This window comes from Rhamphochromis sp. 'chilingali', assembly GCF_963969265.1.
Source record: "Rhamphochromis sp. 'chilingali' genome assembly, chromosome: 9".
Classification (NCBI taxonomy): domain Eukaryota; kingdom Metazoa; phylum Chordata; class Actinopteri; order Cichliformes; family Cichlidae; genus Rhamphochromis; species Rhamphochromis sp. 'chilingali'.
In genome coordinates, this window is record NC_137936.1 from 19498225 (window position 1) to 19511090 (window position 12866).

Here is a 12866-nt window from a genome sequence, read left to right on the forward strand (position 1 = left end):
AAAGGCAAAATTGTATGAAGCAATTTGTCGTGAATGCTGAGCTGTTTAAGTATCCACTGCTGATGCTAAAGGGCCTCGCAAATGAAATAAAAACAATTCACAACAGTGTGGATAGAATAGCGACTGCAGTGATAACAGATCCATACAAGTGCCTCTTTTTATTCACATTAACAACAAAGACATTAACAAATAAAGGGAAACATGCAACAGAAAAATATTAAGCTTTATGTTTGAGCCACAGACTACAGCCTCATAACCGTAAAAAGGAAGTCAAACATACAAAAGAAATGATTTAAACCCTCCTGTTTGAAATACATGTTCAGCGTCCCACACGTTCAATTTCTTTTATTTATTTTTACATCTGCTGCTGTTGCTGATGTTTTTGAAATAAACTGGTAAGTGCTTCACAACCTGACATTCAAATCCTTGTTAGCCTTTATCACATGAAAAGAAAAAGGCCCAGATATCTTAAAGTAATTCAGTTTTGGTCGTGTTCCTTTTTTCCTTTTCTTAAAAGAAAAACCTTAAAATGACTTCCATTGGAGTACACACCCTGAATTCAGGCAAAATTTACTTCTCTGGTAAATCCATTTAACTTTCAGATCTCGAGTTCAACTGAAGCAGGTCTGTCATGTGACCGAGGGGTCATTGTGGCTATTCCTGCAGGGTACTGAGATTTTGCTTTGGTTTTAAACCAGCTGCACAGTAGCCGCCTGTAAGTAGCCCTGCAGGAACTGGAGAGCTTCTGCATTCAGACTCGTGCTCAGCATTGAAGGAACCTGCACAGAGGAGGAGGGGGGTACAATGTTTATCAATATGGTTTCCAAAGTGACAATTCTTGGATTCCAAACACATTGAATCAAACCAGAAAAAGAACAAAACTGCCTGCATTTGTGAACTTACCCTTCCAGGGCAGGCAGTAGAAAGCTTGTGCAGTGACTGGGCCAGCAGGATTTTTGGATTGCCAACAGCATCTCCAATTGGGTCGTGCTCCTTCTTCCCGGCAAAGGCCAGCTGTGAGAAGGCAGTCTGATAGCCCGGTGTGTCTTCGATGTCAATGAAGTGCTCATCGTCTGGGATGCTGTCGTCTTCAGGAAGCTCAAAGAAACCGATGAGGGCCTGGAGCAGTGGGGTCCTGAAGAGATACAATAACTCGTCTTTGTTTTACTCAGGACAACAAATAAACATTGGTATCTACTAATATGTAATATTCCCAGCAGCCATCTCCCCAAGGAGGAACAGGAGGAGTGCTGTGGGTTACGTGTGCGTGTTTGTGGTCCCAAATCCTTTAGTGGGACCTTTGCTTACATCCCAGCATCATCTGGCATTTTCCAGAGAACACCTGAAGTGCAAGGAGCCCATTATTTCCCATAGCATCTTCAGACTCATGTGCTCAGTGTGAACTAGGGCTGCCACAATTTGTCGACTAGTCACGATTACGTCAACTATCAAAATCGTCAAAGATTAATTTAATAGTCATCTGAAGCTTTGTAAGATCCTGAAAGATGCAGGAATAAGTAGCAGGATTTAAGAGTGTAATAACTGACTGAAACAGAAGAAGGCAGCACTGCATGTACAAGGATGCCAGCTGCTGTTAAACCCCGAAGAAGAAAAATGAGTCTCCGGTATCGTAGCGTGTCCAAATTCAGGGGCCGCATCTTTTGGAGGCCACATTTGTTGGCCGATTACGTTACAGCAACGCAAGGAAGGCTGTCCAAATTCAAAGACTCCTCCAAATTTGTCCGTCATTTCCAGTTTCCAACAATGGTGGCAGCTACTGAGTTTTAATATTACTCTTTCTTGGTCACAAAATAAACTTTTAACTTATTTTCAGGTGAGAATGTAGCTGTGTGAACTTTAAATATCTGCTTGGTTTATTAAGACACCAGATTTTTGCACAAGTGCTCCGATGTTTTTGGAGACACCTGTTACCCACTAGCTCGATAGCTAGCCGGGGGTTCAAGCCTCACTAGAGCCGGCGAGAACAAACTCCCGGCACATTGTTTTCAGATCCCCGCTCAGATCTTCTGCTACTCAGGTTAAACACTTGGATAACTTAAAAATATTTTTGTTTGGCTTTTGTCAGTATTTTACTGAGAAAATGGTTGGCTGAGATTAAAGTTATAATTTTCACACAGCTGAATAAACAGAAAACAAAGAAGGGATTAAACAGAAGTGTGAGATGGTAGAATATACTCCAGTGTCCTGTTATATTTTAGATAGCAAGGAGCAGACGGCTGAGTTTATTAAACTCCACCGAGACAATCTGCAAATTTCATTAAAGGTTTAATAAACTATCATCTTTTTAGTTAGCACAAACCTTAAACACTTTAACCTGTAAGCTAATGATAGTTACATAAGAGCAGATGCATGCTGGTGCAATAAACTTTACGTTTTATGTCCAGGGGATGCATGATCTGATTAGTCGACTATCAAAATAATTGTTTGTGGCAGCCCTAGTGTGAACCTGCTCTCTTTGCAGATGAAGTGGATTCAGAGCGGTTTATAGTTCCTAACTGGACAAGCTGACGTCCCTGAAGTTTAACTGATTTTGGGTTACTGTAATATAATGATCCACTGTCCACTTCAATCTCAGGCAGTGTAAATGAAAAGTGTGCATTGCTGCTGTGTAAAGTTTTTAAATGTTCGAGCTTCATGTTTTCTTACCAGAGTTTCGTGTACTCCGTGTCCATCATTGCAGGACACTCAGTGAGGATCTTTGTAATGCCAACAGCACAGATCTTTTTCTCGACTGGTCCAGACACCTTCTGAACCTCTGGAATAACAATTTTCTCCAGCACCATACCAAACATTCTGCAACACAAAGTCAGTGAATTTAATACACTTTCAAATCGATCTTTGGTTTGAAATTAAATTACAGCTACTGGTAACTACTGCACTCTATAATCACACACACTTTGCAATGTCATCACTTCAGTCAACTATAGTTTTAATTTTGCCATAAGCACCAGAGCTAGTGAAGAAACTAAAAGAGGTGCATGATTAATTAAGTTTTGACATAAGTGTTACTTTTAAAATAGATCAGCAAAAATTGTGCGTCTTTGCAGTAAGTTTGAAAGCCATCAAATTAGCTTATCAACAGAACTTGTAGCTTCTTTTGTGCAACTGATGGATCAAACAAGATTTTGTTTTGGGGTTTGTTTGTTTTTTGGAACACTTACTTTGGCTGGATGCTGTCAAAAATCTCCTGAAGTGCTATAGCTCCATATTTGACACAATACAAATTGACAAACACCAGGAAACCTATGAGAGGGGAGATAAAAAGGTTCAGTCGCTGGCACTGCTAGAGCAGATTAAAGCTTGAATGTTGCTAATGGTAATGGTATACTAACTCTTGATGAACTTGGTGGTTTTGGAACCTTGTAGCCTCTGGAAGAGCAAAATGAAGATCTGTTTCCTGTACTGAATGAGTGATTCTCTGGCAAAAGAAAGGGAAAACATTAACAACAGCAAAAACCAAAAACCTAAACATTTTTTGCCAAAGACAACACTTTAGAAATGAACCACTGAGGAGAAGATTTATCAGCTTACGGGGGCATGTGCTCTATGATACTGTTGAGAAGGTAAAATCCTTGATGATCATTGGCCTTGGATGCTATAAGCTTTTGGAAAACTCCAAGCAAGCCAGGCTGAGGAAAAAAGTCGACAAAAAATAAGAAAAACATGCCATCTTTTTTGCCGAGTAAGAAAACGAGAATCAGAAGAAAACTTGTATAGTTATTTTACTGATTAGCAATTAAAGTACTCGGTTGAGCTAGATTTTAAATTAGTCATCTTCTGGCCAAAAATAAATAAATATTTTAAAAAAATAACTTGTAAATATAAAATTTAAAAGTATTTGTTCGCGAAATTTCAGTGAAGGAGGAGGAGGTGGTTGTGCCATACTCACTATTTTATCAGCAGCAGACCTAGCAATAGTTTCACCTCCCTTCTCCAGGTAAGCCTGAAGGAGGCGCACCAGAGGGGGGATGTTCCCTGTTCGTTCCCAAAGTACAGGCTGCAGCAAATGAGGGAATAAGGCCATATAGGAGGCGGGAATAGAGTTAGAGTGGATCTCTAGGAGGAGAGACATCACCTGGAACACATATGGAAGAAACTCTGCAAAAGAAGACGGATAAAGATGTTGAGTTGTCCCTAAAGAGGCACCAACTGTGTTTTAACACAATCTACACTTAAATAACTGACGTACCCTGAACATCGTTCTGGAGGATCTCCGTGAAGACGGGGAAGAGTGCTTCCTCAAAACTGCTGACTGTAGCGGGGTTCGCCTTGCAGGTGATGCGGACAGACAGGCACAGGGACTCAAACAGGTAGTGGTTAAAGTGAGGTTTGCTGGGATTCTGAAAGCAGACGAAACATTTTTCAATACTTGATGCGTTTCCCCTCAAAACAAATCTATCTGTATCTATAAGTACTAACAAACATTGTGTTACCTTGCTGACTTGGAGAAGCTTATGAGTGAGCTGACCAATCAGCGTAGGGATGTAGGGAACAATGGACTCCTGCAGCAGGGAGAAGCTGCGCATGATGGCTTTGAAAATGAAACGAAAAAAATTAACATGCACAATTAGGCTATGTTATTAACTTTGGACTTCGTGTGACAGTGAGTGAGGAGCATTTAGATAACAGGCAAGTCAGGCTCACCTTTCATAATGTATTCATTTTCTGCAGAACCAGGAAAAGCCAATGCCTTGAACAAGTTGTTGAGCAGCTGTTCAGTACAGGGTGCCATCTCTGCAGCAGTGATACTGATAACACACAAAGAAGAAGACTGACTGCACTTTGGAATCCTTTCATCTTACAGTTTAATACTAAATGGATGGAGAAAACGATACTAACGGGTAATATAGCCACTACTAGGCATGAGTGCTCACAACATTACAGGATTAATACACAGTTTTCCTCTTTAATGATTGAGACAACATTCTAATGAGAATAAATGCTCTTTATTGCAAAGGAAAAAATTAAGTTAATATTAAAATTTACTTCACTAACAGGGTTTGACATACATTTGCGGCTATAACAGACCTGTAATTGTACATGTACTCTTCCTCATCACATCTGTTTTTGATACCAAGATGGTGATGGCAGAAACTCTTATTAAGGCTTCAGTACAGACTTCAGAAAACAGTGAGTATTGAGTAGTGAGCTGATAACTAGTCGCTGTAAGCTTTACCTCAGCAAACAATGATCAAAACAGTCCCTAGTTTGACGTTAGTTACCTTTAACTATCACCAAACATGATGCAACACATTAAAATCTGTTCTTTCCTGGCATTGTGCAAACTTACATCCACACCAAAGGCCATGAAAACTGATTAATCTCCCCACAGAATTAGGGTTGACATTTCCAGGATTTTCCCCAAAATGCTCCACCCTAAATGTCCATGACTTTTGCAGGCTTTTTACAACTGTAGAAACTCTGGTGTTACATTTGGGTAGGGCTGCCACAAACGATTATTTTGATAGTCGACTAGTCACCGATTATTTTTGCGATTAGTCGACTAATCAGATCATCATCCATTGGACGTACAGCGTACAGCTTATTGCACCAGCAGCATCTGGTCTTATATAACTATCATTAGCTTACAGCTTGAAGTGTTTGTGCTAACTAAAAATAAAGACAAGATGGTAGTTTATTAATTTTTAATGAAATTTGCAGATTGTTTCGGTGAAGTTTAATAAACTCCTTGCTTTCTAAAATATAACAGGACACTGGAGTATATTCTCCAGCGTCTCACACTTCTGATAATCAGCTGTCTGCTTGACAGTTTTAGCTGTGCAAAAACTATAACTTTAATCTCAGCCAAACCGATTTACTCAGGAACAAATAAAATACTAAAGAAAGCCAAACTAACATTTTTAAGTTATCTAAGTGACTTATATATATGTTTAACCTGACTAGCGAAAGACGGCGGTGGGTTTGAAAACGATTTGCCGGGAGTCCGGTGTTCTCACGGCTCTAGTTAGCCTTGCCCCCGCCTAGCTAACGAGCTAGTGGGTAACAGACGTCTCCGAAAACGTCGGAGCGCTTTTGAAAATATGTGGTGTCTTGATAAACTGAGTAGATATTTGAGGTTTACACAGCTACATTCTCGCCTGAAAATATGTTAAACGTTTATTTTGTGACCCAGAAAGAATAATAAGAGTAAAGTTAAAACTAACTAGCTGCCACCATTGTCGACAACTGCGCTGGGCTGCGCTATGAATTCTGGGACACAGCTTCTTCTTCTTCGGGGTTTAACGGCAGCTGGCATCCTTGTACATGCAGTGCTGCCATCTTCTGTTTCAGTCCGTTATTACACTCTTAAATCCTACTACTCATTCCTGCGTCCTTTGTGATCTTACAAAGCTTCAAACGATGCGTCGACTATTAAATTAGTCGTCGACGATTTTAATAGTCGACATAATCGTGACTAGTCGACTAATCGTGGCAGCCCTACATTTGGGAAATGTAAACCTTCTTATATGCTGATTTTAACATGCAGCTTTATTTCATAGATCAGTCCAACTCATTAACCACTAATTTAAATTTATGTTCTGTATCACTTGTTTGTTTGTTTTTAACTCAAGAAATGGCGATGGACAAAATGGGACTATAGAGTCTTGCATTGTGTGTGCACTAAAGATGGCACTGCTTAAAAACAATTGGTGTTATAACCAATTTGCACCAACACAATTTGCAGTGCACTCTTTTCTGCTCCTTTCTCGGGTTAAAAAGCCAAAACATCCCCACAGCAGTCCTCTGACCTCCCTTTGTTCTCGGCGTTTTGAGCCTTGGGCCGTGTCTGCTGGGGTGTCTTCTTTGGTAACACCACTGCTCGAGTTTTAATCAACATTTTTTACTTTCGGTTTTTTCTATTATCCCTCTCACACTTTCAACATACTGGGGCATACAGCTACAGTAACACGTCCTGCTGCCAGATGCTTCTCCTATGCTCTGTGCTGCATGCATCAATTTAACCCAACATGGCTCTATTCCAGCCACATGACTGGTTCAGCATTATTGTCACTATAATTGGCCTTTTGTGTTGCCTATCAAAACATGGATGGAAAGAAGTTCCATTAACTTTGCCTTACATGTCTATCAAAGATGATAATTATTATTCATGTGTTACAATATTATTTGATACTTACAGTGTTGTGTTGTTGGGTCCCCTCATAGTGAACAGTCTCTCCAAAGCATGTGCAGCATAAGTGTGCTCCACTGTGCTCTCTGCCTGCAGGTGAGTTATTAGTAGAGGGACTGCCTGCAGCAGCTGCTCTTTAGGAAGCTAAAGACAAAAAAAAAAAAAAAAAAAAAAAAAAAAAGATAGAAGCACTCTTGGTATTGGATTTTTTTTTTTTCTGAAACTGAGCTGGTCATTGGGGAGGAAAAAAAAGCAGGAAGTCATACCTGGCTTCTGAAGATCATGACATACTTGATGGCATCAGCCTTCAGCACTGGGAACTCATTAACTACAATGAAAATGACATGAAGAAAATTCACATTTTCGTTTGTAAATGGCAGAACATTTACACAATATCTCAAAATCTTTAGGATCTCAAAATGAATAGTATCTCTATCATCCAGCTGGTTACAGAGGAATAAATGTGAAGAAACTGCTGTATCGCACAGGCATTGGCACATTAAGATGTGAAGTATTAGCAGTTTTCTTACCATTGGGGGATTTTAAATCAGGGAGAATGTGGTTCACAAAGAACTCTGTCAGATTCACCAGTTCGTTGGCTTGTGTTATTCCATGCTGTTTGGATAAGATAAAGGATTTCACATTTAACACAAATGTTTTAGCAGTTACATATGATATATATCAAATTCAATAACTTTGGAGTGCGTATGTCAACCACACCTTTTGTGTCTGGGCTTTCGATGCCAGCGATGTGACCAAATAGATGGCAGCATCCTTGTGTTTCCAGTTCTCCCGAGGTGTCTTGGCGTACTCGGCCAGCATCGAGTTCACGTAGCCGGAGAAGATTGCTGTGACTGGTCCCTCAAAAAATTTACAAAGTCCTCTCACCAAATCACACGCAGCCCTACGGCGAGTGTCGATGTCTGAGAAAGGATGGCAAAATAGGATTATCATCAAACATTTTGATAAAATGTTTTATAACAACTATATAACATCATTATACCTTTTTAAGATCATTTTAAATTAAGTAAAAAGCAAAACTTTTTTCATTCAAATTTAATTTAAGAGATGGTGATGCATTTTTACCAGATCCCTCCAGGTCTCTTCGGATGTACTCCTCTGAGTTATCTTCAAAGGCCTCCTCATCCGCACCTAATCCGACATTAAATGTCAATCTGGTCAGTGACACTCAGCACATAAGCATGTGTGTATCCAAGCAAGCAGCGCCCTGAATCTCTAAGCACTTCCAGGTGTAATTTGATGGCTTACTTCTGAACTCCATGTTGGGCACAATGACCTTCTCACAAATGCTTGTGAGTGTATTCTGGTCCTCAAACAGATGCTTATAGTGTGGCCTTTCACAGACCGATGCCAAGAACTGGATAGCATTGCTTACGAGCTGCAACAAAGACAAGGTGAACTGTAAGTATGGGCTAAGTGAACTTCAAAAATAACAGAAACACAGTCAGGTCTCACTGTTCTCACCAGGTCATATTTGACTTCCTGGCCAGTAGAAACTAGAAGGTTCCAGATTGCAGTAACAAAGCGTGGCAGGTATGGCTGAAATTCCTCATCGTACTTCTGAGCATAAAGAGCCGCATTGTCACAGATCTGAGACTTCAGCAGCTCCAGGAGACCTGCCTCCTCCTCATCCTGGGAGACGCACACAAATGTCAGAAACACTTTTGCAATAAGTGATTAAACTATGTTGCAGTAAATGTAAAGGAGAAGATAACTCACATCTGTTTGTAAAAGTTTATTATCCAAAGTCAGTAGGCCATGGAAATTGGTCATCCAGGTTTCCATATGGTCTTCAAAAAACTCTGGAAGGTCCTGTGTGACACGGCAGAGTTTACTTGCAGTGCACATGAATAAATTCCTAAACAGACTGAAGCTAACCAGATGTTACTGGCAACATAGTAGTGCTACCTTTTTTGTAACTATCCTGACTTATCAATAATTACTATACAACTACATTAATTTTTTTTTTTTTTTAATATTATTATTTCAAAGAACTGACCTGAAAGTTAAGACTGTAGAAAAGCTTGGCGATAAGTGTGAGTGATGAGAAGAGGACCTTCAAGGCATTGACATCTGTAGCATGAGTTTGACACAGCTCGATTGTGGCCTGCAATAAAGACAGATGTATTCCTAAACCTTGTTTAAAAGTTTTATTTTGTTAGGTGTTACATAACATTTGGTTTAATTGTGATAACAAACCTTGAATAGTTCAGTCAGAGGTAGCGCAAACGTGTCCAGAACCAGTTTTATCTCAGACCAAAGCTCATTTGACTTGAACTCATGGCGATACCTTAAAAAGAAGAAAAGGTGCAGAACACATTAAATTGTTTTATGAAAACAGATTCATAAAAGATTTTAAAATCACTGAGAAGAGAGTTCTACCTCTTGAAGAGTGAATGTGCAGTGCGCAGCACACCGTTGATGATGTGGAAATCTCCACTTCTGAAGCGAGTCACCATCTCTGTTAGAAGGTCTGGCCATTTTTGTGGAAAGTCTTCACGTCCTATGATGCTGATGGCATCACTTAACTGTGAAGACAGATTGGACACATGAGTAGGAGTGAATTTATGGATATTCTTCCTTTGCTTTAAAGTACACCTTTTAGGGACAATGGCGTGTTGGGACGCACCTGTTTCTGTATCTGTTCCGGGCTGCTCAGCATCAAATTTACAATGTTTGCTTTTATTGCCGTTCGGTCAGGATCAGAGATTTTGTTGGGTTCATCTTCAACCTGTGAGTAAACAAACCACAGAATTAGGCCAGCATAAACAAACCTGCTCACAGGTGTTAAATTGTATTACACACAAACTTTTCGAGAACCTCAGCAGACACATGACAAAATCAAAACAATTATTAATGGAATAAAGAGGAAAAAAATCTTAATCTAGATCACTACAACCGATCAGCTTTATACTGTGCTGTTAAAGTGCTGAATACACTGCCTATGTAGTGCCATGCCGGTGTAAATGAATGGCAATGCATTTTTAACTGCCCCCACCCCTGGACTGCGAAGCTGAAGGGCTTATGCCACACTGCTAACACTGAGGTATTTTATGTGCATGGGAGAGACAAAGGAGACTGTTTCTTTCAGTTTAGCAAGCAGATAACAAAAGTGAACTCTAACAATTTCAAATGGACCTGGGTTCAATGATAACACAGTGTATTTCTATTCAAAGATATTAAACATGTGCAGAGAAAAACACTTTCAATCAGGCTGTTATTCAGCAAGACTCACAATTCTCCAGTTTCTCTTTATATAATTTTTGAATGTCACAGCAGCACAGACGCGGATCACGTTGTCCTGGGACTTCTCCAGCAACGTGAGAAGTAACAGTGGATAGTTCTGGTTTCCTTCTACAGATTCAAGAAACTTTTCAGCTGTAAGGGAGGAAAAAAATGTTGTAAAGGAAGTATTAGAGCAAATATTAGAGTAAATGAAGTAAATAAATTATTCATAGCTCAATAAATAAGTGAACAACAACATTCATTGTAAACTCCTTTTTGATATGCAAGCTGTCATTAGAGTGTATTACCAGGACGTCTGACTGTTGGATCTGGGTCGAGGGTTTTTCTTAGGAACTGAGTCAGGGTCTGTAGGTTCGCATCATTCAGCTCCATGATCAAAACTACAAGGGAGTGGAAAAAAGACTGAAAGAGTAAATTACTGAAAAACAAAAAGTGCGTTGCAAGAGACTAAATGCAGTACCTCATATAGGTTGACAACATGTAACGATCTAACTAAATCTACAACATTTTTAGCAATGCCTTAAAACCTGTGCATTGTTTCCAGCAAAATAACATAAAAGTTCCCATGTGCATACGTAATTTGACTTGGTTTGATTGAAAGCCGTTTCATTGCTCTAACAACCCAACTTAACTCTTGACTCCTAAGTTTACAGTGTGTCTGCTAGGCTAAATCATTCATGCATTCATTTTAGCCTGGTAGCAGCTAAGCACTATAGACTGCCAATGCCAGATTGAGGTAATGTAGCCATAATTTGGCACCGCTGCTGACTCCAGATCGGTTTATGCGGCGTAGCGTCTGAGCTAGCAGGCTAAAGGCTGTCTAGTCTCCTGCGAGTTTTAATATAAGCACATGGCCGTCGCAGATTCGCATGTATTGGACAGTATGCAAGGTCTACGTTATATTAAACCATTTCATCACTGTCCCGAACAAAGCAAAAAGGGGAAAAAAAGCATATTCAAAGCAAGATGGAAAGCAGGATCTCGATTCCAGTGAATAGACTGATCCAGCAGCCGGTCCTGTCCAAGTCATCCAGCTACAGTTAGCACTAGCTTGCTAATGTGTTTGCTGCTAACCATAAAGTTAGCTAATTTCCGAACAATATGAATTTCCTCTTAAGTTATTGAACCGTAACAAATGTCAGACACTGAATTAACTGTCACTGAATACCACAACTGTTAAAGCAGTGGGACGCCTTACCGTGATAGTTAGTTTAATTTAGGATGGGATGGAGAGCCACCACAAGTCGTACAGACGTACCGCTTCCCGAGCCAGCTTTCAAATACCTTGAGTAAAAGGAACTGCGCGGTTAGAGTACTGCGCAAGCGCAGATGTCACGCCAACGTCGTAAGGCACGCCCCTTGTCTAGGTTTAAGTGTAGCAGCACTAAACGGTTATTAGGGCCCGAGCACTGAGAGTGCGAAGGCCCTATTGTATCTGCTCCGTTTCTTATTATTATTATTATTATTATTAGGGCCCGAGCACTGATAGTGCGAAGGCCCTATTGTAATTGCTCTGTTTATTATTATTATTATTATTATTAGGGCCCGAGCACTGATAGTGCGAAGGCCCTATTGTAATTGCTCTGTTTATTATTATTATTATTATTATTATTATTATTATTATTATTTCGGCAAATGAATTGGCCGTTTGAGGGCCTAAACATGCTCGAAAACTCATGAAATTTTGCACACGCGTCAGGTCTGGTGAAAATTTACGTATTTTAATGTTCTCAGACATGGCCAGGGAAAATTAGCTCAGTAGCGCCACCTAGAAAAATGAAAAACGCGAGCCCCCGGTATGGGTATGACCTACATGTTTGAAAGTCGGTACACCTATATAATGTTCAGAGTCGAACAAGAAAGTCTATTATGGCAATGTCCTAAACCCAACAGGAAGTCCGCCATTTTGGATTGAAGGTGACATTTTGGCTCTGATTTTACCATTTCCATGCCTCGAACTTTGACGAACTCCTCCTTGGGGTTTGATTTCATAACCTTCATATTTGGTCAGTGCCAACTACACCCTTGTGCCATGTTAAATTGCGGAGCTTTTGAGTTTTCACAATACTATGAGGCCGTGGCGCCATGGCGAATTTCGATGACTCGCCATGAAAATCTTATTGCCTCTCATTTTGTCATAGATTTTCTGACCTTGACCAAAGTGAACACATATGATAAGGCTCCACCCCTGAACATATTTCAACTGCCATATTTGACACCAGGGACAGCGCCACCTAGTGGGAACAGGAAATGTCATGTTTTACACTTTGGGGTACAGTATAGTGATGGGTGACACCTGCAGCCTCAAATTTCTCCAGGAAAGCCTTAAGGAGTTGGTCTTGGGTTACAGTGAAAACTGTGACTTTTCACAAAAGGGTGTGACCCCAGCAGCATGGCGAACTTTGATGTCACGCCATGAAGAAACAAATTAGTATACCTCAATGAAATC

The 12866-nt window shown here is 40.1% G+C and overlaps 1 protein-coding gene across 1 annotated transcript; it reads right to left on the reverse strand.

The window, feature by feature from the left end:
• Nucleotides 1-106: 106 nt before the first annotated feature.
• Nucleotides 107-11755, reverse strand: cse1l (CSE1 chromosome segregation 1-like (yeast)). Its single transcript, XM_080890506.1, has 25 exons — nucleotides 11616-11755; nucleotides 10705-10797; nucleotides 10407-10549; nucleotides 9801-9902; nucleotides 9554-9699; nucleotides 9371-9461; nucleotides 9171-9278; nucleotides 8891-8983; nucleotides 8636-8803; nucleotides 8420-8549; nucleotides 8237-8302; nucleotides 7871-8073; nucleotides 7681-7765; nucleotides 7417-7478; nucleotides 7158-7294; nucleotides 4666-4769; nucleotides 4455-4552; nucleotides 4211-4361; nucleotides 3911-4119; nucleotides 3553-3650; nucleotides 3354-3439; nucleotides 3183-3264; nucleotides 2668-2814; nucleotides 904-1135; nucleotides 107-779 (listed from the first exon to the last, which is right to left on the reverse strand). The coding sequence occupies exons 2-25, from the start codon at nucleotides 10787-10789 to the stop codon at nucleotides 690-692; spliced, it is 2916 nt and encodes a 971-aa protein (XP_080746632.1). The 5' UTR covers nucleotides 10790-10797; nucleotides 11616-11755; the 3' UTR covers nucleotides 107-689.
• Between the last annotated feature and the right edge of the window lie 1111 nt (nucleotides 11756-12866).

Bases quoted from the DNA above. Each gene is read 5' to 3' on its own strand.
- cse1l (XM_080890506.1), bottom strand. From the start codon at position 10,789: ATGGAGCTGAATGATGCGAACCTACAGACCCTGACTCAGTTCCTAAGA. The intron at 8,984-9,170 runs GTCAGTTCTTTG...CGTGTCACACAG, and splicing joins TCTACAGTCTTAACTTTCAG to GACCTTCCAGAGTTTTTTGA. The intron at 8,804-8,890 runs GTGAGTTATCTT...TGCGTCTCCCAG, and splicing joins ATAAACTTTTACAAACAGAT to GATGAGGAGGAGGCAGGTCT.